The 26963-nt window shown below is 37.8% G+C and overlaps 2 protein-coding genes across 4 annotated transcripts; both read left to right on the forward strand.

The window, feature by feature from the left end:
• The first annotated feature begins 133 nt into the window (after positions 1-133).
• Positions 134-7931, forward strand: LOC140933762 (heme A synthase COX15-like). The gene is made up of 10 exons (XM_073383399.1): positions 134-247; positions 609-680; positions 1660-1768; positions 2765-2951; positions 4089-4275; positions 5013-5183; positions 5353-5434; positions 5984-6138; positions 6490-6603; positions 7190-7931. Exons 1-10 carry the CDS (start codon positions 185-187, stop codon positions 7325-7327), a joined length of 1278 nt encoding a protein of 425 aa, XP_073239500.1. The 5' UTR covers positions 134-184; the 3' UTR covers positions 7328-7931.
• Positions 7932-12725: 4794 nt separating this feature from the next.
• LOC140933763 (zinc transporter ZIP13-like) lies at positions 12726-25668 on the forward strand. 3 transcript variants are annotated; one of them, XM_073383400.1, is made up of 11 exons: positions 12727-13111; positions 15790-15894; positions 16510-16649; positions 16963-17173; positions 18853-18896; positions 19476-19565; positions 20696-20746; positions 21183-21245; positions 21549-21609; positions 21926-22025; positions 23144-25668. In XM_073383400.1, exons 1-11 carry the CDS (start codon positions 12787-12789, stop codon positions 23214-23216), a joined length of 1263 nt encoding a protein of 420 aa, XP_073239501.1. In that variant the 5' UTR covers positions 12727-12786; the 3' UTR covers positions 23217-25668. The 3 variants fall into 3 exon arrangements, with proteins under 3 accessions (XP_073239503.1, XP_073239501.1, XP_073239502.1); XM_073383401.1 differs by having other exon boundaries at positions 12728-13111; positions 18856-18896; XM_073383402.1 differs by lacking the exon at positions 20696-20746 and having other exon boundaries at positions 12726-13111.
• Positions 25669-26963: the final 1295 nt, after the last annotated feature.

The raw sequence follows: 26963 nt of genomic DNA on the forward strand, positions 1-26963 counted from the left end.
ATGCATTTTGCAGAATTTGTTAAACAAACCGAGTTCAGCGGCTATCTATTGCAAGAACCCTACTTCATGTAAGAGCTCCCTCATCCCAGTTTCCCACTTGGTTTCAGCTTCCAAGAACCTTGTTGTTTCCTTGTTGTCTTTCAAGGATACGTTTTCCTTGTCACGTAGCTTTGGAACTATCATCATGCTTCGAATTGGATGTCCTTTTAGAAGCCTGAACACTTTCAATGTTCTTTCAAGGCAATTGGTGAGAAAATATTATTTTTATTGTAGTCACTGCCTTATGGCTCATACAAAGGGATTACATAAGCCAAGCTCCCAACGTCCGTCCTCGAATGCTGAAAAAGCTTAAATTCTGGACAATATTAAAAAAAAAAAAGACATTTTAAGGGATTGGAAATCATGCCATTGTTCTAGGAAACAAAGGTATATCATCATAGAAAAGAACAAAAATTCGGACTTGTTTTACAATTTTTATTTTTTCGCCATATACACAGGTCCTTTCTTACTCATGCTGTTTTGAGGAAGTAGTGTTTTTGTTAACTTAATCCTCACTGGGAATGTGTTTCCCTCATGTTTGGTTACTTATCTGCATGCTCTATTTTAAGGTTAATGTTTCTTCCACATGCAGCCACAGCAAATTGAAGTCATTTGCTTGGGCAAAAAACAGCATACTTAAAGTAAGTGTAATTTTTGGTGTTAAATATTATTAAGCTTCTTCCTTCTTAGACAGCAAGCGGTCGTCCTTTGTTCCTCAGAGGCATGTGAGGTGAGCGAAAAGTTTCCTTTTTCCCTCAGAGCCATGCGAGGTGAGCGGAAAGTTAACATTATGCGAATTACTTGCAAAAAAGGAGGAGAGATTGGTGCAGGGAGAGAGAAAAAAGGATGACTGCGGAGGTTTTATTGTATTTTTAATTACGATTTCAGCGAAACAGAAATTTTGATTGTTCACCAACTTGTCAATCTGTCAACAACAAAAACATCTCAGTCCCAAAGCAGTCCAATTTTCACAGCGGCTTTTTGCGGCACATGGCGAACACACACGTTCTGTAAACTGCACTCCAGTTTCCAAATGGAAACTGAGGTCTTCAAGGAACCTGGACTATATTCTCGGTCAAAATATTTCCTCTTTTCGCACCAAAGAAATTTCAGTACGTGACAATGAAAGAACAATTTCAAATAGTTTGCCTGGTCTGTAAAAATGAAAGGCTTCTTCCCGTTTTTGCTTTCTTTCTCGCTTACTTTCAGTAACCCCATGTTTTTTGGGATTTTCAGGATTTATTACGCCACCATAATTGCAACAAGTCACAGATAATTGGAGAACTATATCCCAAACCAAATAGCAGTTAACAGGCAATCAAAGACAATCTGTTTGTTTACAGGGAAAAGCACGGGAAATAAAAAGGGCTGTCATTAACAGCAATTAAGGAGGCTTGAAAAGTGGCAAATCGCCAGATCAAAGATCCCATCGCAGTCTCTTCTTTTTCTCTGCTCGGGCTCCGGCCTCGTTTCTCGCTGCTTTGCCGCTTGCCACTCGCGTGTATCCTCAGTTCTCGTACTCACATTCTACCATGTCTCAAAAGGAAAATAAGAGACTGCTCGCAGTCTAAATTTGACTTCAATTTGATGTTTTAAATTTGACTGTGTTTTTGCCATCAGACAAAGTTGTCAAGCGTGACAAGGGAATGCAGAAAGTTTGTGACAATGGAGGCTTCTGCTGCACCACCAAAAACAGCAGATTTACTACCACAAGGAACTAGGATAACAGGTACCATGGGGTAGTAAAATAAACTAAAATGGTAAAAAAAAACCTTTCATTTTGTCAAACATTTTACAAAAAGAAAAACTGATTAGTAACTACTGGTAAATGCACTAACTTACATTTAAAAATTAAAATCACATTTTGTTATTTTTTTAAAAATTAGTTTTATTCTCTGCTTGCATTTTCTTGGATTTCTATATTTATCTTTAATCATTTTGTGTAGGATCCGTGACTTAAGCTTTGAGTAAGTTATTTAATTTAGCACAATTATACTACAATATAACCCATGAATAGAAGCTAACCTACAAGTATTATTAATAAGTGACTGTAGGAATAAGCTTAGTGTAAAGTGCACTGACAAGAGCCACGCTGTCATCCATAGTACGCATGGCTAAAGTGCACTTGCCTTATTCACCAAGGACACAACCCCCACTACCCCCTCTCCCCCCAGGTCTAGATCCACTATTGTGCACTACTGTATGTAAACAGATTTCAACTGGACAATGGAGCTACAAATAGTTATCAGAGAATTTCTGACTGAAAGGGGGCACAAATTCCTATCTTCAGTCAGACATGATTACCAGATAGATCAAAAACTAACAAAAATATCATTTCATAGTTAACAACAACAACAACAACAATCTTTTTTTGTACTCACTCTTGCTCAAAAATAAATTACAGCAATGAAAATATTAAACCTAAAAATTAGAGTACTGGCTGCCAGCCTGGCATGGTGATAGGCTCTGTTAAAGAATAACATAGTACTAAAAATACTCAAAGTGAATGTAAAGTACGTCCAACAACTTTTCTGGTTTATCCAGCTTTAGTAGCAACTTGGTTGCCCATATTTCCTTGCTGAAAAGATGAATAATTTTTGTTTGCAGTCCTGGGACAGACGAGAATGATTGTTTGCCTTAAAATGTCTGTCAGAGTTAACAGGTTTCTTGTTTTAGAAAGGTCAAATTGTTTTAATTTTCCACCTCTGTGACCCTTTGTTGCTAGGTTACTGGATGATTGGTTGTGCTGGCATGGTGATAGGCTCTGTAGTGCTGGGCGGAGTCACACGACTCACTGAGTCTGGTCTTTCCATGGTCGACTGGCATCTCATAAAAGGCATGAAGCCACCAAGAACACAAGAAGAGTGGGAGAGAGAGTTTGCAAAATATCAGACATATCCTGAATATAAATAGTAAGTTTCTCTTGTTGCTCTATATTTTCTTTATTTAAACATAATCATTTTATTGATGAAGATTGCCCTAACAGTTAAAAGAACTCATCAAAAGGGCTCGCTTTGCAATAACATTTAATTTAAAAAATTACATTAAATAGTTATTAGTCAAAGCAGCAGCAAAACAAAGAGGATATTAAAGCAATATACATATTTACTTACTCACATAAAATATCATCGATTCAGATATAAAATACTAGACATGAAAAAATCAATCATTATTTTGTTATGGAGACAGTAACAGTGATCCAGACAGAAAAACGAATACAATTTGTGCTTCAGACATAAAAGACCACCTGTCATCAAATATGCAGGCAGCAGAGGAGAGCAGATTAGTTCTAGGGGCAGAAAAAGTGGTCATTCAAGAAAAAAAGTGCTCAACTGTCTCGTTGTGGAAACCATAAAAAAAAAATGCAGCTTTGTATATTTTTTAACCATCATAATGTGGATAGAGGGTGCGTGTACTTGTCCAAAATACCTACAGTTAGATACCGTTAAACACTGCCAAAAACGTTTTATAGTGTGAAGTTCAATAATAATGTCAAGTGGATGGAAACTTTTAATTTATTCATTATCATCATCATCCTGTGACCACCAGAGTGGATGGACATTCACGCCATGGATATTTCTTCCCAACCACCACAATTCACCATCAATTTTATACTAGTCATGTTTTAATCACCTACAATAAGGTATTGAAAATTGGTGTATTTCTAGAACAGGTAATACTTTGAATGCAACTTTTTTTCTGAAATGACTCTAAATTTGAAGACCTGGGCCAGGTCGTTTAAGCTTAAAAAGCAAATTCAGTTTAATTTGTTTTGTCTCCAATTTGACGTGAAGATGCTCTAAAAAGAATAGAGAAAATTATCCAAGAAAATGCTTTTGAACAAAAGATAAAGAAACCCAGGTTAAAATTTAACCCTGTCAGTTAGCGCTGCTTGGCCTTCGAACAACTGGGCCCTGGGCAACACATCACCACCCAAAACGTAAAATTAGTAACCGCTAAAGGGATTTCATCCTTAGATCCAGAAGTGTCATCTCTGAATAAATTGACATTGATGTTTCTTGTCATGTTTTATCTCTTCTTTTAACTAGTGCCAATCAAGGCATATCTTTGACTGAGTTTAAATGGATTTGGTACATGGAATATGCTCACAGGATGTGGGGTCGCTTGGTTGGTGCTGTATTCTATCTTCCTGCTGCTTACTTTTGGTATAAAGGTTATTTTAACAAAGGACTGAAGATCAGAGTTGGGGTGTTTGGGGCACTGATAATGTGTCAAGTAAGATTACTTACAATTTTCAGCCATTTCTAGTGTTTAACGTCTCAATAATTTCTGTAATTCTCATCTACGCCTGTCCACTTATAACTTCCCTGCATTGAATGTTATATTCATCACTAGAGTTGCCATTGCTGTACACTGTAAATACTGGTCAGGTTTGTCACTAAAATTTTAAGTTGCTGGGTAAATACAAGAAATAGGCGGGAATCAAACACCTGGTATTTCTTTTGGTTCTATATTTCTTCTATTTTCCTTTGAAGGTAGCCAGGGGCTGTGTTCATAATTGCCTGGGGAAATTCCCGGCCCCCACCTCTTAATGACAGCCCTGATGGTTATAGGACTGAGTGGAGTCAAATTTGGTCTTTAATATCAAGTACATTTTCTCATCATTGCACACTCTGTCCAATAAATTATGCTGCAAATGCGGAAATAACATCTACCACAGTGTATAATAGCCAACAAGATTGGAGAATTCTATTTTAGTTGTGATTAAAGTGGTATCATCGAGCAACAAAATGGCCAGCAGTTAAACTAAACAAGTACATGACTTTTTCTTGTCATCTCTTATTTGTAAATGATTTTAATTTTTTTGTTGTGTCCCCAATTAGTTGTGAAAACTAAATACATTAACACATTGATAAAGCTGTTACTTACACACTTACTTTTGACATCCATCAATGATCTCTTCATATCCCTATGACTGCTAAATATTATTGTTTGTATTTTGTCATTTTAAGGGTTTGCTCGGCTGGTATATGGTAAAAAGTGGACTTGATGAAGAAAAGATTAGCAAGACAGAAATTCCTCGTGTGAGCCAATATCGACTTGCAGCTCACCTTTCAATGGCCTTCCTTCTGTATGCTGGTTTGGTGTGGTGTGCACTCTGTCAGTTTATACCAAGGCCAAAGGTAAATTAGTACACAAGTTTCTCAGGTGTACTCCTTGTATTTTTTTGGTGGCATGGTTTATAGAGCTGTCTTTATCAGAGCAGAAAAATCTTGTGGCCATTGTGTTAGCTTTGCAAACCACCTTCTTTAATAACAAATTTACCATAAATATTATCTTATTTTTTTCCAGTATGTCATGACACCCCAGTTGAGACGGGTCAGGTGGTTTGCTCATGTTTGCAAAGGTTTTGTGGGTTTTACCGCAGTGTCTGGTGAGTCAAAAATAATATAGAAACCTACACAGTAGAACCTCCATGCTCAGTGGGACTGGAGTAAATAGTGTGGAAAATCAAAAATATGAATATTAATGACTTCTTTCATGCCCTATTATGTTATCATTTCCACCACAAGTCTGTCTGTCTAGACTAAAATTTGTTCATCTGTTATCTGTAGAGATAGACTGTGAGCAGTCTCTCTTTCTCTTCAGATTTAGTGGGGGGAGTGCAAGCGCGCTTGAGTGTCAAGGTGAGAAATGAAGGTGGCAGCCCAAGAAGAAAAAAGAAAAAAAAGTGTCTTTTTGGTGCCTATCCCATCTCAGCCTTCCGTCACACAGGTGGTCATTTGCTGTACGTTTTGCTTGACAGACCAATGAAAAAGAGAGACTGCTACTGCAGAGAGCTCATTTTATATGAAGTTGAGTCAGGGCCTCATTACGTACAATGCATGCAAGTGCTGCTGTTGTTCTTTGAAAGGGAACTTTAATAGCACTGATGACACTCAAGTAACTTATTGATTAAAGCTCCTTACCCCTCCCTCCTTAGGTGCCTTTGTTGCAGGCTTAGATGCAGGTCTGGTCTATAACTCTTTTCCCAAGATGGCTGATCGATGGATTCCGAGCGATTTGTTCGCTCTTGAGCCAAAGTGGAAAAATTTCTTTGAAAACCCAACTGCAACACAGTTTGTTCACAGAATTCTTGTGAGTAGTTTTCTGTTTAATTCATTTTTTTTAGCAAATTTATTTTTGTCATACCACACATTTACAGAAGGCACATTTTTTCGTAACCTGAATTTCATCCAATTGCTTCGAGTCATTTTCTCCTCAATAATAACAACTCGAAGTACATGTAATCAGATTAAATTCAGGCTACATTTTTTCAATTATTTCTATTAAAAATACATATTTTGGGTGGGAGAGTCATCTGATTACCCCTCCTTAAAAATATCAGTTGAGTAACAAATAATTCTCATTTTTTGGGGTGCAACATCCTTGAACGTCCTTAAAGTTGCTCTTGCTGTGACAGCTCTAATAGTGGTAATTTTTTTACAGGGTACAACCACAGTGTCATCTGTCGCAATCTTGTTTCTTCTTGCAAGGCCTCTAACACTGCCAGGAAGAGCCCATCTAGCACTAAATTGCTTGCTGGGGGTGGCTGCTGGTCAGGTGAGGAAGCTACAGAAATGATACACCACATGTAGACACTTAAAACCCGGGGAGAGGTGACCCACATTTAGCCTGCGTCGCAGACATAATTTTACGCCGGTTAGTGACGTCTGCGAAGAAGCGCCGAGATCTCTATTGTGGTCCCCCAACGGACTCAACGAATTACCGAAAAGGCATTTCGGATTTACTTTCATACTGATAGTCAAATCAACAATGGCTTTTTTAACAGGCCAATCATGTCAATCATGGCGCATACACAAATACTGGTACACAGGTGAGGACCCAGAACAAGGATTTCGGTGCTGTTTTGCAGACGGACTGAACCGAGAAGTTTAGTTTCGTCTGTGGCGTAGGCTAACCCACATGGGAGTTTACGCAAAGAGACATGTATAGCTACAGCTACAGCTAAGGCTCTGCCTTGTTCACAGTCGTTACCGATCACTTTTTGGAGGATATTGGTGTTAATTTTTAATATTTATTGACCAGACTCCTTAAAGCAAGTGTCATCTAGGTCTGCGTCCCCTTTTGTTGCAAAATAGCTCAAAATTGTTTCAATTCAATCTTTCGCTTTCTTTGTCTTTTCCAGGTTAGCCTTGGTATTCTCACGTTGCTGTACTATGTACCAACTCACCTGGCTGCCTGCCATCAAGCCGGGGCTCTTTCGCTTTTGACGGTTGCAGTGTGGCTTACTAATGAACTCCGCAGACCTCTCGTACCTAAATGAGACCTGCTTGCATCTTAATTTGGACTGCTTGAGGACCACGCCCTTGTTTCGTGATGGCCAGGTAAATGCTCTTTTAATCAGAGCACAACCGAAAGCAGCACTAAAGGAAAAAACCTTTGTCTAGAAGAACTGCCAACGTCACCAAAAACATTCTGCAAGAATGAGGATTTTTATACAACGTCTCTTCTAACCTGCGTTGAGCTGGAATTGTTCCTCGGCGAGCCTACTACAAACTTTGCGTTGAAAGTGTTCCACGCCGATTCTGGCACAAATTTTGTGGTGAGAATAAGGAGGAGCAAGCTCACATTTTTGCTCGTTTTCCTAACGTTTGCCGGCGTAGCTCGCAGGGAAACGCTTGCAACTTTTTTCATGAACACTGCCTCTAAAACGGCATGTATCAACAAAAACAAGAGAATGTAGGGCTTGCAGAGGTGTTTATATAAGTGTATGTAAACTTTGCTGTAACTTTTGACTATGTACGCTGTTACTTATGAGTACTGACAACGCGTAAAGTGCTAACCAAAATAAAATTTTTTGAAAATAAAAAATCAAATTTCAATTTGTACAATAGCGATGTAGAGTAATAAAGTTGTCGTTTGTCTCACTTTGTAGTTGATTGCAGTCGTTGCTTTCTGGAAGTCTACTTTAGGCGATGACGTCGAGTGATTGCGCAGTGCCCTTCAAACGGACGCAAAATTGTTGCCCAACAACTCCCAACATTGTTGAATGTTACATGTCGCGTCCGTTTGCACACCCCGTTGCATGTTGTTGGGAGTTGTTGCGCAAAGTTGGAAACCGGTTTAGCCGTTTAGCTACGGCCAACAATGTTGGAAGTTGTTGTGTCCGTTTCCACGCAGCTTTGGTATCACCCTCTATACAGAACTCAGTCGTATAAACCGCCAACCTCGTTCCCAGGTTTCTCTCCTACCCGTTTCCCGACAGCGAGGTAGATATCTTGCGGGTGATTGCGATTGCCTAAATAACAGTCCTGATTATCTCGCACCACACTGAGGTCTAGATAGTAAAGTAGGGAGCGGGAACAAAATAAGGAGGGAACTTCGTTCTCACCCCCTACCCCTACCCCTTCGCGTTCCGACCTGCCTTACAACCAATCAAGTTGTTGCAAGTTGTGCAAATACACGGTCACCTGTTGCAAAACAAGTTTGAATTGGGTCGGTAAAAGGCGCAACAGATTTTGTACAAATTTTGTTGCAAAAAGAAGAACATCTTTCTAATCTCTCTGAGGCAACTTTTCGCAACCTGCAACAACCTTATTTGTTGCAGAACAATTTTGGCGGATTCATAGTGGGAAACGCACAAAATCGCTATTCAACTCATTTTGAAGCAAAGTTTCAAAAAAAGTCACGACAAGTTGCACGTTCTTGTTGCCTGTTTGACCGTACCTTAAAAACATTTTAAAAAAATAAATTCGTGTAAAACTCTTATTTTCGGTTTGCCTTGGTGTTCTCACAAGCTTCGGTAAAAACAGGCAACAAAAAGGTGCAATTGTGTTGCAACACTGTTGCAAAACTAGTTGAAATTAAAAACGACGTTGCGCGTTTTACCACCCTTTAAGCCTGTTAACATTGTTGTAAGGAAGGATTATTAATGTGAGTGATAAAACGCGCAACCACATCGCTATTCAACTGGTTTTGCAGCAATGTTGTAAGACAAGTTGCACTTTTTTGTTGCCTTTGTACCTTAACAGTTACATTGTTTTAGAGTTTACCATGATTCCCATTCAAGAGTATGATTTTTCACTCCAGACAAACGAAGACAAAATTAAAATTTTCTGTCGAACCTCTTATTTGCTACACTCGCATTTACTAGGGAGCTTAAGCAACGACGACGACCACGACGACGACAACTTCAAAAAACAATAGGCTTAATGATCAAAACAACAGCTCTGCACATGCGTCACGCTTTTTAGTACATTTCCGTGAAGCCTCCTAAAGTTACGTTTTCTGGAGGACGTGGACATACGACGACGAAATTTTCCTTCCTCTTTTTGAACTTGAATAAAATCCTTAAGAATTCATCTTCAGGAAAAGTCTCCTGCATTAACATATTGAGCGGGTCCAAATGGACCCGATTAAGTTTGAAAGAACGCAAATTCATTTTTTAGCGACGTTTCCACTGCCGTCGTCGTCGTCGTCATTTTTCTTTTTTTAATAACAATCTGACGTGGAGAGAACACCACTTGAAATCTACATTAGCTGTTGCGGTGATAGATTAAGACCGACCTGAATTCATTAGGAAATTGACTAATTTTACTTTTCGATGGACAAAACGACCCTGTACAAGAATATTTTAAGCCATATCGCATTCTTCTTTACAGTTTTGAGCGGCTATAAATGTACTAAGTTATATGAAATAACACCAAAGAGAAAATAAATTTCAAATTTGACAGGAATTGCGAAAACACAGGTAAAATCGTCATGCGTAAGATGATTTCGTACATAACATATTACATTCATAGCTCTCAAAAGTGAAAAAAGCCGAATGCAATATGATCGAATTATTCTGGTACAAGGGTTTTGTCCACTGAAAATTAAAATTACTCAATTTCCTAATGGATTTCGTCTTAATTGCTGTAAATTGATCGTTTCCAGAGTAAAAATTTACTGTAGCCACCACTGGTTTACCCTCGAGATGAAATATGGATGAGGTCATTTCGCGGGGAAACCAGTGTCGTCGAGAAATGTCTGCTGTTTTCTCGAGTTAAATTTACAGCAGAATATGCTTTTTTCAAATCCGTTTCATCGGGATATTGTAACACACTTGACTGTTGAACTTCTGGATGCCGATCAGTATTGAGTGTAAGAAGGGGTTGCAAATATTGGTCAGAGAAATGAACTCCCACATATGCCAGAAATAATTCTATTTATTCTCACTTCACGAGCCCCCCCAAAAAGCTAGTCTTATCCAATATTTACCCTCCGTGAGAAGTACAATCAACATCTGTCCGGAAGTGCGGTTTTTGTTTCTATTTCCTACTTTTCTGTTTGTATTCAACATGATATTTTAAGTGATTTTTAGAACTAGTGTTGAATGTAGCCCTTTTAAATTCAACAAGCTTTCCGGCTACACCAAGCTATATTTTAAAACTGATGGTGGATACCCGGGGGTGGGTACAACCGAAAGTGTGCCTTTAAAATGAGTGTGCCATTTAGATGACTTTCAAATGAGTACTTTAATAAGTGCCTTTCAAATGAGGACACCGTCCATAATTTGATCGGTATTCATTCCCAGTTTTTAGGTTCCCCTTCTGAAAAATATTTACCTCCCCTTTCTTTTACAAATGACAGAGGTGATAAAGGAACTCATTTCAAATAATCAAACGTTGTCCTTTTTCCCTCAGGCTTACAGCCCCAGGAGGGATTTTTTTGGCGGGTAGGAAAATTTTGCTATTTTTTTTAGGTGGCTTGATTTAAGTTATGGACTCCTGTTAAAGGACAGGGTTTTTTAGGTATTCAAAACAATATGAAGATTCGTGGTAGTCTCTGCGTATCCCGATCGCGTAGTTCTGCGAATAAAGAACAACAAAATTTGTTTGTTAAGGCTCAGAAATTCGGCATAGGATATTTTGGGGTTTAGTTTTGGTCCTAGGAATTTTGGGGTATTATTGGAAGCCCTAGGGATTTTTTTGGGTTGTGATTTTTGCCCCCATTCGACTCACCCCTCGTTACTTGAAATCAGGAGTAACCCGCTCAGAACTTTCGCGTTCGCCTATTCGCTGCTTAACGATCAGATAACCTAAACGCCCGCGGGTGACTGAAATGGTTAAGTGAAACTAAGAGCCATAATCTTGGTTAAACACACTCTTGGGTTCCCACAACCTTAATACACTAATAAGCTATAAGGGAGCAATCTTAGAGGATCTGCTCAGTGTCTGCCTGAATAATTTTTTATCAGGTTATGTAAAAAGCTAAGAACTACTAGACATTGTTTGAAAGACTCAAGCATCAAGCAAAGCAGATGGTGTACACCTCTATTAAACGACTGTCATGGCTAAATTAGGGCTGATTCAAATGTGGTGCTAAATGCGTGGTCAAGCTGGCTTTGAAGTGATCAGAAGCACGACTGTGGCTAGCGCGACTTGGTTTCAGATGCGAATTTAATTCAGTCAATTGTTGCCAAAAACAGATCATAAAATTAAAAACCGGTTTAATCATCTTGTCTTCTTTTTATTTTAATACAGAGGGGACACACGGCATTTATAATTTTAATGCATTTTATATAAATTGTGCCGGCACGTCAGTAGCTCGACTTTGTTTCAAACGTGGTGCCACCGCCTTGTTAAAGTCGAATTAAATTCGGTCTTTGGAGTTCGGCGCGGCAATAGCTAGCTGCGCAGCTGGTGGTTTTTTAGGTGTGATTTTCGTTTTTGGTTCGTATTTATACGGCCGCACGTGGGGTCGAACGAGAAAACGATTGTTCGACCTCCGTTCAGCTTTCGCACGGCTGTGTCTCTTAACACTTTACGAAGACTACGAGCCACGAAAGAAGAAACACACCAAAAAAACCGCAAGGCAGTAGGACGTTTGAGCCATTTATTGTTATGAAAATAAATTGCCTTATGATGAAGTTTATTAGTGAAATCTTACTGGTACGAGTGAGACGGAAGCCTTTTTCAGTTTTTTCGTTCAAACAATTGTGGCTTTTCTCGGTTGTCCATGTAAAGTTAATTGCTAAAACCGCTTAACAATCTGAAACAGACTAATCAACCGTTTAAGGTTGGTTTTTACTTAGCTCTTTGCAGCCTCTAATGAATGTTAGTTTTGTCTTACCGAATATTAGTAATAGGTACCCTTTTTGGCGGCCTATTGGGCACATAGCAGTCAGACTTGTTCTCGTTAAAAACTTATTGAAAACTAGAATGAAACTCACTCTCTTCAGCTATAGGCTCTAATGTTAAAAAGGAGAAATTTCAGCTTGAGATCAAAAGCAATATGAAAAAACATGTCACCACAACTGAACAACACCAAATAATGTAAAGTGACGGTCCTTTGCAAATGTTTGAGCGAAAGATAAACGAAAACGATGAGGTGTTCTTAGTTACAACTTGACAAATAAGAAGGGGTTTGACGTTTTAAAATTTTTTCATCAAAAGCAGATGTTGTTTCTAATTGTCACAGATAAACTGGGCAGATAATGGCTGGCAACTAGGCTACCGATCGTAGGCAAACAAATTCAATTTACCACCACATTCAATCAGTTAGTAAACACAGTTGTATGGAAATGAAGTATTCCGAGACGTTTCTTTATTAGTAGTTTTCATTTGGGAAAGCGAGAAAGGAAGACTTCATAACATCGTTTTTTTCTTCGACCGCTCGGCTGACTGTGGACTGATCGACTGATTGCGGACCTACAATAAGGACACTATAACGCAGGCTCAAGTTTTTCACCAAACCACCAGAATCGCCCTAAAAGTCCGGAAATCATTGGTGCGGGGTTAGATGCCTCCTCAGTTTTGCTGGAATATGGCGAAGATTTCTTGGATTCTCATCCTCATTTTTCTATGGCTGTCGGTTTTTGTCTCTGACACTGCTATGGTTAAAATTCACCGTGCGATTCCGAGAAATGCCAAGCTAACGCGAGCAGAGCCAGAGCCGAGTTGGCTCGGATTTGAACCGTGTAAGTTTCTACCCGATCTCTCGACAATTTTCATCAACAAGGAAGCGTGGTTGTATTCTATTCCAGCAACAATCCTTGTGGGACTGTGTGGCATCTTTCCTCTCCTTGTTATTCCCGTTGAAGCGGGCCATGCTTTGCGAGAAGGAGGTAAGCGTTCATGAAATGGAAAAAAATGTTCTGTATCGTAGAAGAAACTGCTATGCAACGAATCGCGCGATATCGTTTTTGTTGTCAGGGTATTTTCCACAATTACGTGACGGTGTAATAAAATTTCAGCTTGGAAGAAGGTTTCGATAAGTTAATGATAAAACTAGAATGTTCTTTACCAATTTGAATTGGGTTACAACTAACGTGTGTTAAGAAATTTTTAAGAAGAAACTTGATCCTAGCAAAAGTACAAGGGATATCGAACGCGGTTTCATCAGCTGTTCTCGTTAATGAATAGGACATTGTGTACATGACTTACGGCTCTCTTGAAATTATGGCTGATGTGTAAATTTGTCTCGTTTGAGTTACTTTTCAGAAAGGCTATTTTGCTTTAATATTTGCTATTGAAGCTGACTGCGAAGTTTTAACACAAATGTAAGCTTTCATTATTAAGCAATCCAGAGAACTCTTCATAGAATTAATGCAAATAATGATCGAACAAATTTAAATTGTAAGGCTTAATTTTCATGTTATCCTCAATTTACGTTGAGAGACTATTTTTTTAAAAACTGTCGCAAGTGGAAATATACATGGGTGTAAAGAAAAGGTCAGCTCGTGCGTGTGATATTTTAATATCAGATAAGTTATATAACTATTTTTTGATACATGATATTAACTAGTCGTTTCATATTTCCCCTGGAAGCTAAAAACATGACGCATGCATTTTGCACGTTTCTTAGAAAAAAATGTCGCAGGACGCATGCAGAAAGCTTATTTATAAAGGGTCTGTCTGGTTAAAAGAGAAAAGTCTTTTGTTATTAAATGCAAATTTCTGTCGGCGTCGCGTTGCAGCGATTTATATGGAATGTTGTTGACTTCCATGTTATCGCTGTACGTCCAGCCTCAATATCGATTGCTCCTTTGAATTGGAGTAAGTTTTATCAAAGTATTGCTGGTTTTTTTATGATTACCACATGCTTGCTTTTAAATACAGCCATTTGTTCCAAATTAAATATTTCTGTTTGGCCCATCATTTCTTGTTTTTCAGACAAGAAACAAATTTGCATGACAATACGTTAAAGGAAACGGTTTATAAAAAGAACAAGCTAAACTTCAGAATACCCGGCCACTTCTATAACAGAAGTGCCTATTGTGTTATACCTCCTTCTTTAAAGCGTCCCGACAAATATGTAAATAATGTGGCTGGGTATTCTGAAGTTGCTCCCACATTACTTAGGTAAGATATTTGTAATTTAAAAAATCATTTTGGGGGGTAGTAAGTAGTTAAAAAGGCATTTTGCAAGGAAAGACCACTCCTTGAAGTGTACAGCTAGGGCATTAGATGACATAAGTTGTAGTTTTGTGTGGTTATATTAATATTGGGAGGTCCACCTCTTTCTCTATCCTGGAATAATATCATGCACTCAAAACCGAGAAAACATAATATTTGGATTGCTGTTTACTTTATTTACATATGTTTTTTTCAGGAAGGAGTCAATACAGATGTATGATTAGCCTGCACAACAGGCATTAAATTAAAAGAGAAAGTGGAAGGGGGAGGAGTAATTTGGGTGCGTGTGAACGCGACAGGCACGCCCAAATTCCTCCTTCCCCTTTCTTCTTTTAAAAATTGCCATGCAGGCAAATAATTATGTGATTGAATTTTAAGAAAGAGAATTCCAGTCACACTTTCATTGGTTTATAATGGGGACATTGCTTCTCAGAATTCAAAAGATTTTAATAGTTGTTGTAATAAAATTATTGATAAAACTATTGCTTTGGGACAGGAATAATTTGAACACAAAACATCAATTTAAGGAACAGGAACAGGAATATTAATTACAATTTGGAGCATACACACATAATCTTGGTGTTTCTAAACATTCTAGTGCCAATGGCAGTTATTGAGGTCACATTAAACAGCCATGGTGAGAGCTAATGTGGTCAATCCCCTACGTAGTTGACACCCTAACTGCAAAGATAAAGTGGTCATGCTCACAGTAGCCACAGAAAATCCCAACCCCCTAATGGCTTGGGAAATTATTAGATTTTGGAAAAAAACACACATGAAATTGTTCGCTTATTTCACTCATCACCGTTTTAATTCATACACATACAAATAAACAATACACAGAAATACACAGTACATTCTGCAAATAGAAAGGAGAAGTTGTTACATCATGTTGCCATGGTGGCAAAAGTTTTGGATGTCAAAAACTGATAATGCCACTTTAAAAGAGAATTTGAATTTGCACAGTTTCAAATGTCTGCGATCTTATTTAATTTCATTAAATTAGTCAAATTTTGGCGACATTTTGTGGGAGTGAATTATCCAAAAAAATTGTATCTAAGGTTAGAAAAAAAAAGATAGCTTTTGTGCTGTGGTCACCTACTCCATAATGCGGGAACATGAAATTAGGAAGTTTCCTGTTGCAGTCATATAACAGCTGCTAAGAAATGTACAAAAATGCATGATACACATGCAAAGTTGTTTTGCTGATATAAACCTATTGCTTTTTTGCCATTTTTGTTGCCGTCGTCTTTGTTGTCGCTTAAGCTCCCTATTGTTCTGATCCAGAAGTTTTGGTACCATGGTAACATGATATCATACTTCTCTCTATTGTCAGTGCTCAAAATAATGATACTGTTTTGGACATGTGGTGTTATGTGTTTTGCAGTAACTGCTGATCATCTGAAGTTGCTGTTAAGTTTTGCCGTCGGTGGTTTACTTGGAGATGTTTTTCTTCATCTTTTACCAGAGGCATGGGGACATGTTAATGATGGTAATGTTTTCTTCTTTCAGTTTTAGTTACATGACAAAACTCTAATAACCCCACATCTGTTTTTTTTTGTCAGCCAGGTCTCACCGAGCAAGATCTTTGATCAGTGCTACATGTAAATCAACACCTGAATCACAGTGTTTTTACACACGTTGTGATTTTTACATGCTGCTTTGGGCAGTTCGACCCCCATATTGTCATCATCCTTCTGCCTCTTTTGATAAGAAACAAGAATTGATTTGAATTAACCAATATATTTTTTTCAGTCGCACGTTTTGCAGTGTACTTAAAGAGCCCATATTCATTCTCGGACAATGTCATTTTCATTTTCATAATTTTTAAGTGTTGTGGCAACTTTTTTCTCTGGTCATTTCTGAAATGGGTGGGTTTCTTGGCCTTAAATACCTAAAGAGAGAATGCTAGCACTACAATTTACAGTGTGTATATTTTTCAGTACAAGGGTTCTCTAATAAGTAAAATTTTTGTGATTTTTTCATCTTGAGACTGACAGCTCTAACTACTACTAACTACATGTATCTGTGAAGCGCTATTGTTATATAACAAGTCTGCAATGATGACAATAGTTGTATAGAAACAGAGTACTTTTCTTATTTTAAGGCGGGGATCCACATAGCAATCATTTCTACATTGGCTTCTGGGTGATTACTGGAATTTTTGGTTTTCTCACTTTGGAGAAAGTATTTGGAGAAAAGGAGGATGATGAGTGCACAAAGAAAGATACCAAGAGTACAGAAAAGGTATGCTTAACCTATGCACACCTCAATTACTTGTACCCGTAACCACGTGGATCCACATCCCTTGTATTCTACTGTGACGTCATCAATTTAATTGGACATAGACAACTTTTACTAACACCTTCTTCTTGGGACAATATCCTTCAAATCATGCCCAAATGAGCATGATTCTGATAAAGAGTGGTTATTTAACTGAGTGGAGTACAATTTCGTCTAAAGTCATACGCATTATTTCAAAGTTGCCCTTGCTGGACAGAGAATCTGACTTCTTGCTACTGAATAAAGAGGGTATATTTGTCTTTTTTTTTATTTATAGACATGTTCGATGGCTATGCAAAATGGTTCTCTTTCCAACGGACATGTTAATCATAACAAGGATGTGACAAAATCAAAGGCAAATGGAGACATTTGCAATGGGAATGTGGTTATGAATGGAATACAACACCTGACAAACTCTCAAGTCAGACCGAGACAAACAAGCAAAGAAAGTCATCAAAACATATCAGCTGATACTGTTTCAGATGCAGGTAATACTTTGAAAAGCATGTTCTTGATTTAGTTTTTCAAGGTTCCTAATGATGTGGCTGAAACAAAGTTAGTGTTCATAAATGGGATGAGAATCTCAGATTTCATAATCGATCACTGGAAATAATTGGACTGACCTGGCCACCTGATCGATCAATGATTATAATTGGAAAAATCTCTTTATAAGAATTTCATGTAGGACAGGAGCTGCTCTACCATGTTTTATAACACCATAAAAACACAAAATCCATCAGAAAAAGGACATCAGTGGTTTTATCCCTGCTTGTCAGAGAGTTCTAGTTGCTCAATGGTTAGAGCCTCCAATCTAGAACTCTTAGGTTTGTGAGTTCAACTGAACGTATTCCATAATAGATTACGGCATTTGCTAAAGATTTTGGTCGGTTACTGATTATGATTGATGATCAACACACCACTAACATAAAGTATAGTCTTATAACAGTTCTAGGCCATCAAGGATGAGCTGGACTGATTTATTTAATGTATGGTGTGGATTTGATTCACTATTGTGTTTGGTTGCCTAGACAATCCGGTTTCATTAGTTTAGAGTGGTTTTCGTTTGAGTGTCGTAAAACCAAAACCAAAGTAATTACTCTGGCCAATCACATAGGACACAGACAATACATTGAACCAATCAAAACTCGAAGTAATTACATGTGGCTGACGCAAAGCGCGGGAAAATGCATGCGAGCGCGTCACAATTGGCTTTGGTTTTACTTCTGATTGGATGAAAAGGTGGCGCGAATCTTTTAAGCCAATCGCATCGTGTAGAAAGTGCAAAACCAATTACTTTTCGACACTCAAATGAAAACCGCTCTAATACAACATGGAAACACCACTCTAGGGTACATTTAACAGGCTACCTTATTATGAAACAAGCATACAATACATTTCGTGCAATTTATAAAAAGAAGGAGGAGACATGATTTAAAATTAGAAACATTCCAAAGAAGACACAAACTTCCTGTTTAAATGGCTCATTGGTGTCTGCCTAAACACCACTTAGCTAAGATACATGTAAATGTTGATTTGCTCTTAGGAATGGTACAGTACTCATCTTATTTATGATGCTTCTTGTTTTGGGCATTTTATAGGATCAGTACTAAGATTTCAAAAACTAGAGTCCAGAGAGTTTAATATATTAGGAGGACCAGTGTCCACACTTTATTGAATACTTTATAATACCGTAAAATTCCAAAAATAAGCCCCTCGAAATATAAGCCCCGCAAACTCTTAATGCAAAAAACCCTGTGTTAAATCGCCCCTCCAAATATAAGCCCTCCGGGGGCTTGTACTTGGAAATTGCCCTCAAATACAAAGTAAAACAAAGCAAAAACGGTAAATTCCCTTCCAACTATAAGGCTAGCCCAATCGATTTTGAAACACAAATTTCCCTCCTTAGATAAGCCCCTCCGAATATAAGCCCCTCCAAAAATAACCCCTTCAAAAAGGGCCTTTGAAAAATATAAGCCCCGGGGCTTATTTTCGGAATTTTACAGTAATTTTATCATTTATTCCAAGAATTATTTATTGCATTTCAAATTTTTTGACTTCTTTAATGGTATAATAATAATAATTATTATAAGTTTGAAGGTAAGCAAATAATAAATCGGATGATATATTATGTTTAATAAATATTTCTTTATTCATCTTTTTGTAAAAGCAGATTCTAGTGAACCTCCTGATACAGAAGACGAAAATGTCAAAGTAAGTTAATAATTTTATTTGTTTCACAAATCGTCACAAAATCGTCACAAACTCTTACATTGTAAGCGTGTAATTACATTGTGTTACTTTCTACAACCTGTATCTGAGCCAATTATGAACCCTATATGGGAAAACCCTTAGTAAAACAAGCAGTCATGTCCAATACTGCCGCAGTGTTACAGACTGTTAAGAGCAGTTAGTGGATCATGTGCTCCATACAAACTGTCAACAGTTGCTAACAGTCCATAGTTCTGAGCACATATGAAATGTGCATCTCATTATTACATCAGTGTACAGCATGTTACAATCCATACGGATTGTATTGTTCTTTATGCTTGATGGATGTGGTTGTGCATTTCTTGTTATGTAAACCATAAAGCAAACAAGTGCGCTTCAAATGTAATATACCTGTAAAATTCATAACTGTAATATTCTCTGTTCTAGAAGCCTTAAAAGCAATACATGTGTGCTTGTAATGTACCACCAATAAAAATAGATAAAATTTTTATTTTTGTAATTTTTTGCTTTTTTCATGGAATGACTACTCTTAAACATTATTTTGATTTCTTTTGATTTTAGGTTATGGGATATCTTAATCTTTTTGCCAACTCTATAGATAATTTTACTCATGGCCTTGCAGTAGCCGGCAGTTTTGTTGTTAGTACAAAGGTGAGTTACAGTTGAAGCATTTTTTATATCTAACCCTCCACTGAAGAGCCCTACAGCAGGCCCCACTGAAGAGTCTTGTATTATGTCCTCACCATAGCATGGTCCCTCTGAAGAGCTCCTATTGTTGAAGTAGGCTCCCTGCAAAAATATTGCTCTATACGTATTATTACGTAAATTACTATGTAGGCTGGAGTCTTTCCAGTTAATGAGTTGTGTGGAATCATGTCCTTTCTGACTCTTGATCTTACACCAGGGTTTGCTTTTAGTACATAAAATCTAGGCAGTTAGATTGACAAATCTTGCAGGTTATCAGATTTTCTCAAGACAACCGTTTGCTTTTTTTCCACACTCAGCCTTTTCTTTTCCCTCCAATCCACCTATATATCTCATTGGTTTCTGTACAATTCTACTTACTGTTACAGCAGTATTTGCAAAATAATATTACCAGTATTTGTCACAAAATAAATGCTACTTGGAAATTTCCTTCTGTGTTTATCATCGAACCTTTTGTAAGCAACCACCCAAAATGCAAAGACTGGGTGGACACTTACGAGATGTGGTCATTTTACAAGAATCATACCAGAGGGGGTCACTTTTGAGAAGAGGTCTGTTAGCCATGAAACGCAGTTGTTGTCACTTACAGGAGGTGTTCCTATAAAAGAGGTTCCAATTCTAAGGCTAGACTGGGAATATTTTGGTGTTTTGGATAAGTGGTCGCTTATAGGAGGTCGTCGCACATAAAGGTTCACCGGTAATAATTATTGTCTTTTGATAGAGTATATCTTAAAGAGTTTTAAGAAAATTATGTTATACATGTAATTTGGCTTTTATCAAACTCTGTTTTGTAGTATTAGTTTTATTAACTGAGGCATGCCATCCAAAATAGTGGTTGCCCTCCAGTAGCCTTGCACCTGTTGAATAAAATCTCTAATTTCATCAGACCCAGTTTTCATTGTTAACTTTGTCCATTGACTGTTTTTTCATTCATTCTTGGGAGACCTTGTTACAGCGCTGCAAGGTACCTGGTGCCCACACAAGTCAAGTTAGAGATCAATTACTACTGACAGAAGTGTACATGTATTGAGCGCATTATGATGTGCAGTGTCTGACAACTGTTTGCTTTGTTTCAGGTGGGCATGTGTACAACATGTGCAATCCTTCTTCATGAAATTCCACATGAGGTAATACAGCTGTGCAGCACAGTTTAAAAATGGTCAGGGTTGTCACTAAGATTTTGATTTTTTTTGGTATATGCAATTATTAGTATGTAGGAATTTAACAGCTAAAAAGTTCTATAGTATTGGTTCTATGTTCCATTTGTTTCCTATGAAAGGATCCAGGGGTGACTTGCTCATAATAACCGGGGGAAATACCCAGCTCCCGGCTTTTAGTGACGGCCCTGATGGCTGTGAATGAGTTGGTCATTGTTCAAACTAAACTGGCCCACTGCTTGGCAACCAACCTAATGATGACAATGATGACTGCTACTCTTCGTACCCCTCTGTCAAAGGGTTAGCGCCTGAATTGTCGGTTTTTTATGAATGTCTTTACAGTGAAAAAATTTCTTGTGAGTTACTTTAATGTTATCTGCTTTTTTGTTTACTTTGTAAATTGCAGATTGGTGACTTTGCTATCCTTTTGAAATCTGGATTTAGAAGATGGGACGCTGCATTGGGACAAGTATGTTTTAACCCTTTAAGTCCCAATAGTGACCAACATCAATTTTCTCCTAATGATATCCATAGATTGTCATGAGATGAGGTTATGAGAATTAAGAAAATGATCACCTAAGAGAAAATACTTTGATCTGGTATCACATTCTCTCAACTCATTCTTATAGGAAATGTATAGAGATCAGTTTGGAGAATTTGTATGTGGATATTGAAGCTTAAAAGGTTAATTTAAAAAAATCCAAGTTATAATCTCAGCTGAAGATGTTACATTTCTTCATAATCTGAACTTTACATTGTCTTGTTACATTAGATGATAACTGCCTCAGCTGGTCTTTGTGGAGCTGTCTTTGGTCTTGTAGCGGAGCATGCCGGTAATTTTTGTTCCTCTAATATTATTTATTCCTTGTTGTAGGAATGCACTCTTGAATTTATCATGATTTCTGTGTATACTGTGACTCCATGTCTTTTCTAATCTTTGAGACTGTGATATCCTGTTCAATTTTCTTTCTATGAAATTTGTCAAAGTTTTTACCGTGTTAGCATTACTGACTGTAGCAAAGGTCCCATTTGTAATGACATTTGTGGAGTCTATTTCAGGGTGTTGCTTAGTGGAGTAAATATTGTATGGTTTTGAAAATTTTAGAATTTAAGTCAGTTTTAATCAATGTGTTTTCTTTGTCAACTCAGGAGATTCAACAGCTTGGGTGCTTCCGTTTACATCAGGAGGATTTATCTACATTGCAATGGTGACTATTGTTCCAGAACTTCTACAGGAGACAAGACCAAGGTACTTGTCAAGCCATGCACTTAAACTTGCTTAGCAGAACAAGACAATGAGACAAAGTTTGAGTCCCATGCATTAACAGCAGTCACAGGCCCAGCCACACTTTTCTTAACAATTTGTCCCTCTAAAAGCTGATCAGACTGTCAACACCAAAGTGGACAGTTGTAGAACTTAAATGTATTAAGACAACTGCATGCTTGAAATTGGGGCCCGTCCTTCTCTAAGGCCACGTCAATACAAATCCAGATATTTTTGAAACTGCATTTTTTTTACAAAAATTGTTCTTCCATCCACCAACCAGTGAATCCACTCACGGAAACTACATCTTTTTGAAACTGCTCTTTAGAGCTTTCAAAGCCCCTGTCCACACAAATTTGGGTGGCACAATATGAGGTTTTCAAAATGTCTGGATTCGTGCTAACACTGTCAGGGCTCGCACAGTCTTGAAAAGTCCTTGAATTTTAGGAGAAGTCCTTGAAGAGTCCCTGAACTCTATTTTTCCTTGAAAAGTCCTGAAATTTCTGTGCAAGTCCTTGAAAATTCCTTGAATTTTCTTCAACTTTAAATGTGGACACCTGGAAAGTGTTTTTTGATGCTCTTTGGTTGTCCAAGACAGAATAATTATAAATCATAGCTCAGAGAAATTAAAGGTTATTTACACAAAGTGCTTATTTACACAAAGTGCTTCTTACATGAGGATTCAGTTCCTCCCTGATGGCAGCCTTTTTGTATTGATTATTACACAAAGTGCTTCTTACATGAGGATTCAGTTCCTCCCTGTTGCCAGCCTTTTTGTATTGATTATTACAAATAAAGTTGTTATAAATAAAAAAAAAATGTTTTATGCAATAATTAACTATCAATTTAAGACAAGTGAACTGAAAAATGTAGAGAAGTTGGTGACGCAAACAGTTCAAACCTTAAAGCCTTATTAGAATAGACTAGGAATGTGCATTTGTGTACCCTCTGTGAAATTATATTCCTGGTAGGTGGTCCTTGAAAATTTAATGTGGTCCTTGAAAAGTCCATGAAAAATAGTTGCAATTTTTCAGTATGAACTCTGACTGTGCCTAGGTTTTCTAAAGTTGTTGTTTTCTTGAGTAATATTTTGTTCTTTTCAGGGAGTCTGTGAAGCAAATGGTGATGATGATAGCTGGGATTGCCTGCATGGGACTGGTTTCTTTAATTCATTAGTAGTAAATATATTAACCAAAGGACTAATAAATCGGCAGACTTGACACGGCCTTTGTAATACATTAAACAATGAATTTACCAAATTACAAATTGGTTATTTAAATAAAGTAATAAAAAAAATGTAAATTATTTTAGCTTGTTCTCAGTAAAGGCAAGAGGTCACTTTTGAGGTGAAACAATATAATTGTATACGCAGCCCTTTGACTCACAGACAGTACCTAGAAACAGCTGAAGTAGAAAGAAAAAATCAGGGGAACCCAATTTGAATGTTTTGTTAGAATAGCAAGACTGGTAAAGAAGGGTTCCCTAAGATCTGACCCGAAAGCCACTCAGCAGTAATCTCTTTTGTTGCTTTTCACCATGCTTTATGGTGGTTCTGACTTGATTTGTAAATGAGTTAGGCTACTGACTTACAAACAGACTGTTCTTTCCATTGCTTTATGTTATTTCGTACTGGGTCAGTGGTTTTGAATCAATGGGCAGAGTCCAAAATTTTGACATTTAAAGGGAAGCAAACCAAAGTGGGGTATAAAGCTATTTTTCACTCAGTGTTGTTTTATTTGGTACTCGTTTCATACAAATTCTTATATTCCATTTGTTGCATAACTAACTTACAGATGCTCACATTTCAAACTTGGGCTACCTGTGGTCCCATTCCCTCTTGGAAAAATTGTAAGTATTGTGCTCCAAAATGCATGTCACAAATCATCAGCATTTTAATAGAGAAAGACTGCAAGCAGTCTTTATTTTGATTGTTCATTCCCCGTTCTTATGAATTAACCATATCGCTTGATTGATAATTATGGTTGTACGGTTACTTTGCTGCTTTCTGGGAATCCTTCATTTTCTCTTGTCTATTCTGAAATATGTAATTTATAAAGCTCCTTATGTTAGATATGCAATATTTTAGTATTTTGTTTGGGCTTAGAAGTGTATTTTTTGATGTGCAACTAATGATAATTTTATTAATGGGGTAAAAAGAAAGCAAAGTTAACCTTAAAGTAATTGTACTTTTTTCCCAACCTCTTGGGAATCTGCCATCTTACAAATAATGTAACATTTTATTACGTTAGAAAATGTGGACAGAGTGCGAACGAGCTCTCTTGTCAGAAGAGAAAAATTAAAGGGAGTTCCGAGTTCCAAAAATTCTCACTTTCAAAACGAGGCTAAGTGCGAAACCTTTCTTGTGAAAATGAGTTTTATTTGCATAAAAATTCCAAAAAAAAGATTTTCATATCAATGGCTTTGTGCATAGCCTCGCTTTTCAAGAGAAGCTTATAGTCCGGTGGCTTAGTGCAAAATTTTAGCGAGATCTATACAGAGCGGACAAAAGCGCCAAACTTTACATGGTTGTAGCTTAGGGCATGTTAGTCAATTTTGGGATCGGTGCCCACAGCTACCACTTCAGGATTTGCAGCAACTGCTCGCTGAAGTTCTTCAACAACCTTCAAGCCGCCATCTTGAAACGCCATTTGGGACTGAATACGCGTCTGAAAACATTTTCCTTGGATTTTCCATTTAGTTGACTTGTTTTTGTCATTGGTTTTAATAATAATACGATTTCGTTTTTTTCATTTTCATGTTTCATTAAAATAGTAACAAAAAAAGGAACTGATAGTCTTAGCACAGGGCACCCACCAGTGTATATCATTATTGCTATATCATTAAGTTGGCTTGTTTTAGTCATCGGTTTCAATAATAATAGTATTAATACAGTTTCTTTTTCCATCTACTTGCCTTTTTATGTGATTTTCATCAAAAATTGGCAAAAAGCAAGGGATTGTAATTTTCAGCACAGGGCACCCATCATGGAAGGTTGTTGAAGAACTTCAGCGAGCAGTTGCTGCAAATCCTGAAGAGGTAGCTGTGGGCACCGATCCTAATATTGACTAACATGCCCTAAGCTACAACCATGCAAAGTTTGGTGCTTTTGTTCGCTCTGTATAGATCTGAGCCTTTAGCCACCTGACTATTAGGGCAACTCGAAAGCATCATTTCCTTCTGATCATCTGCGTTCTTCACAGCATTTTCCGGCAGAGAGCTTAATAGATGGATCACAGATTATTTTGCAGTCGATCAGAACCAAATTTATCTCGGCAGTTTCGAAAGATTTTAAAAGAATGTAGGGGGGCGGGGAAAATGACTTGGGTGGTTCAACTTGGTACAAGGTGTGTGACTTTGAAAAGGTACTGATTACCTTGATTTTGTTATAGGACACTTAAATTGATATAAAGTATTTAAAAATAAATTTTAGGCAGCTATAGAGCCACGTATTTTAACACAGAATTAGATCTCTGATGACTTGACAACAAGTCAAGTCTTTGTCAAGCTCAAGTGCAAACCTATCTATTTTTTAAACGGATAGCAATTAAATTGTATATAATTTATTTAGTTGTAGACAACAAAATTTATGAAAGAGATTCGAAAAACATTAAAGTAACTTTCAGTGTGATTCTTTCCAACTTCTTCGTACCCATCTCACAAATACTTGAGGTTTTAAACTTATGAGCTGAAGATACCACTGACTACTGAGGAAAAGAATTTTTGAACACTGATGTAAAGAAAACTTAGGAGTGTTCACAGCAGCGCTCATAATCCTGCTTAGTTTTCAAACTTTGAGTCCAAACTTTGAATAATATGCGATACATATTTTTCGTTGAGGAATGTGTAAAAGGAGAAGGAAAAACATGGCAAAATTATCCATTTTCTCGCACGGTTTTCCTCTCCAGCGGGTAGATTTGAAGAACGACCCACCAACCCACCCTGACGAAGTCGTGCCTACCTCGTACCCAGACGTCTCTCTCTCTCTCGATGAAAATGTGCGCGCAAAGGAAGGCGGGAAGGAGACAAGGGTGATACTGGCTTCGCCTGCCGTCTGTAACTTTCCCATGGTCACTTGCGCTTTATCGTCAGTCACTCGCGTTTCGCGCTCGCCTCTAGCAAACGAAGCGCCTGAGGAGGAGGCTGATTTTGTTTAGAGTGTTGATGTGTACGCTAGTATTTCTTACGCGCATGGCCAGCTACTCAACCAAAAAACACTTAGCAGAACATAAAAACCGAGTAAGGGTGTGGTAAACTATTTACAGAGAACACATCACGCCGAGATGACGCACCCTCGAGAGGCCTGTCTCTCGAAAGTCCCGGTAAAACTGTTTGCCCATGAAATCAAATATTCAAATCAAAATCTAACGCACTCCACGGCATGTAGGCTGCAAGCAGTCTCTCTTTTTCTTCCGGTTTAGTAAGGGGAGTGCACGTGCGCGAGAGAGACGCGCGAAAAAAGAGACTGCTCGTAGTCTACACGGCATGTGTGAATAACGCAGTCGGACTATCCTTCAATAAATAAGTGGGGCAAAGAGCTTTGAAGAAATCTATCTATCCCTATCTTAAAAACTGAGAACCAGGCGCCTGAACCGAGAAGAAGCAACGGCAACGGAAAATGTTAAAAAATTAATGATGACTAACTTTTTTGTTCCCTTTCTATACTTGCGTGCGGTCCCTTAAAAAGTCAACTCCATAAAAGTTCATCTACCCCCAGTTGGCAATCTATGCAATTACGGCAGCGACGTAAATAAATGAAAGAAAAGTAAAATTTGGTCAGTTTTCATCGTAGTTATGCAGAAGACGACAAAGAAATGTACCAAATAGAGTGATGCACACCTTCTGGTTACCGTCAGGAGGGGACAAATTGGAAACAGAAAAGGAGTAGACTACGAGTAGTCCCCCATTTTTCCTCAGGAATAGTAG

Source organism: Porites lutea, chromosome 4 (assembly GCF_958299795.1).
Source record: "Porites lutea chromosome 4, jaPorLute2.1, whole genome shotgun sequence".
Classification (NCBI taxonomy): domain Eukaryota; kingdom Metazoa; phylum Cnidaria; class Anthozoa; order Scleractinia; family Poritidae; genus Porites; species Porites lutea.

Excerpts from the sequence above, each read along its gene's own strand:
- LOC140933762 (XM_073383399.1), top strand. The coding sequence starts at position 185 with ATGCTTCGAATTGGATGTCCTTTTAGAAGCCTGAACACTTTCAATGTT. Across the intron at positions 681-1,659 it reads CAAAAAACAGCATACTTAAA|ACAAAGTTGTCAAGCGTGAC; the intron begins GTAAGTGTAATT and ends TTTTGCCATCAG. Across the intron at positions 6,604-7,189 it reads TGGGGGTGGCTGCTGGTCAG|GTTAGCCTTGGTATTCTCAC; the intron begins GTGAGGAAGCTA and ends TGTCTTTTCCAG.
- LOC140933763 (XM_073383400.1), top strand. The coding sequence starts at position 12,787 with ATGCCTCCTCAGTTTTGCTGGAATATGGCGAAGATTTCTTGGATTCTC. Across the intron at positions 15,895-16,509 it reads ATGGGGACATGTTAATGATG|GCGGGGATCCACATAGCAAT; the intron begins GTAATGTTTTCT and ends TCTTATTTTAAG. Across the intron at positions 18,897-19,475 it reads CAGAAGACGAAAATGTCAAA|GTTATGGGATATCTTAATCT; the intron begins GTAAGTTAATAA and ends TTTTGATTTTAG.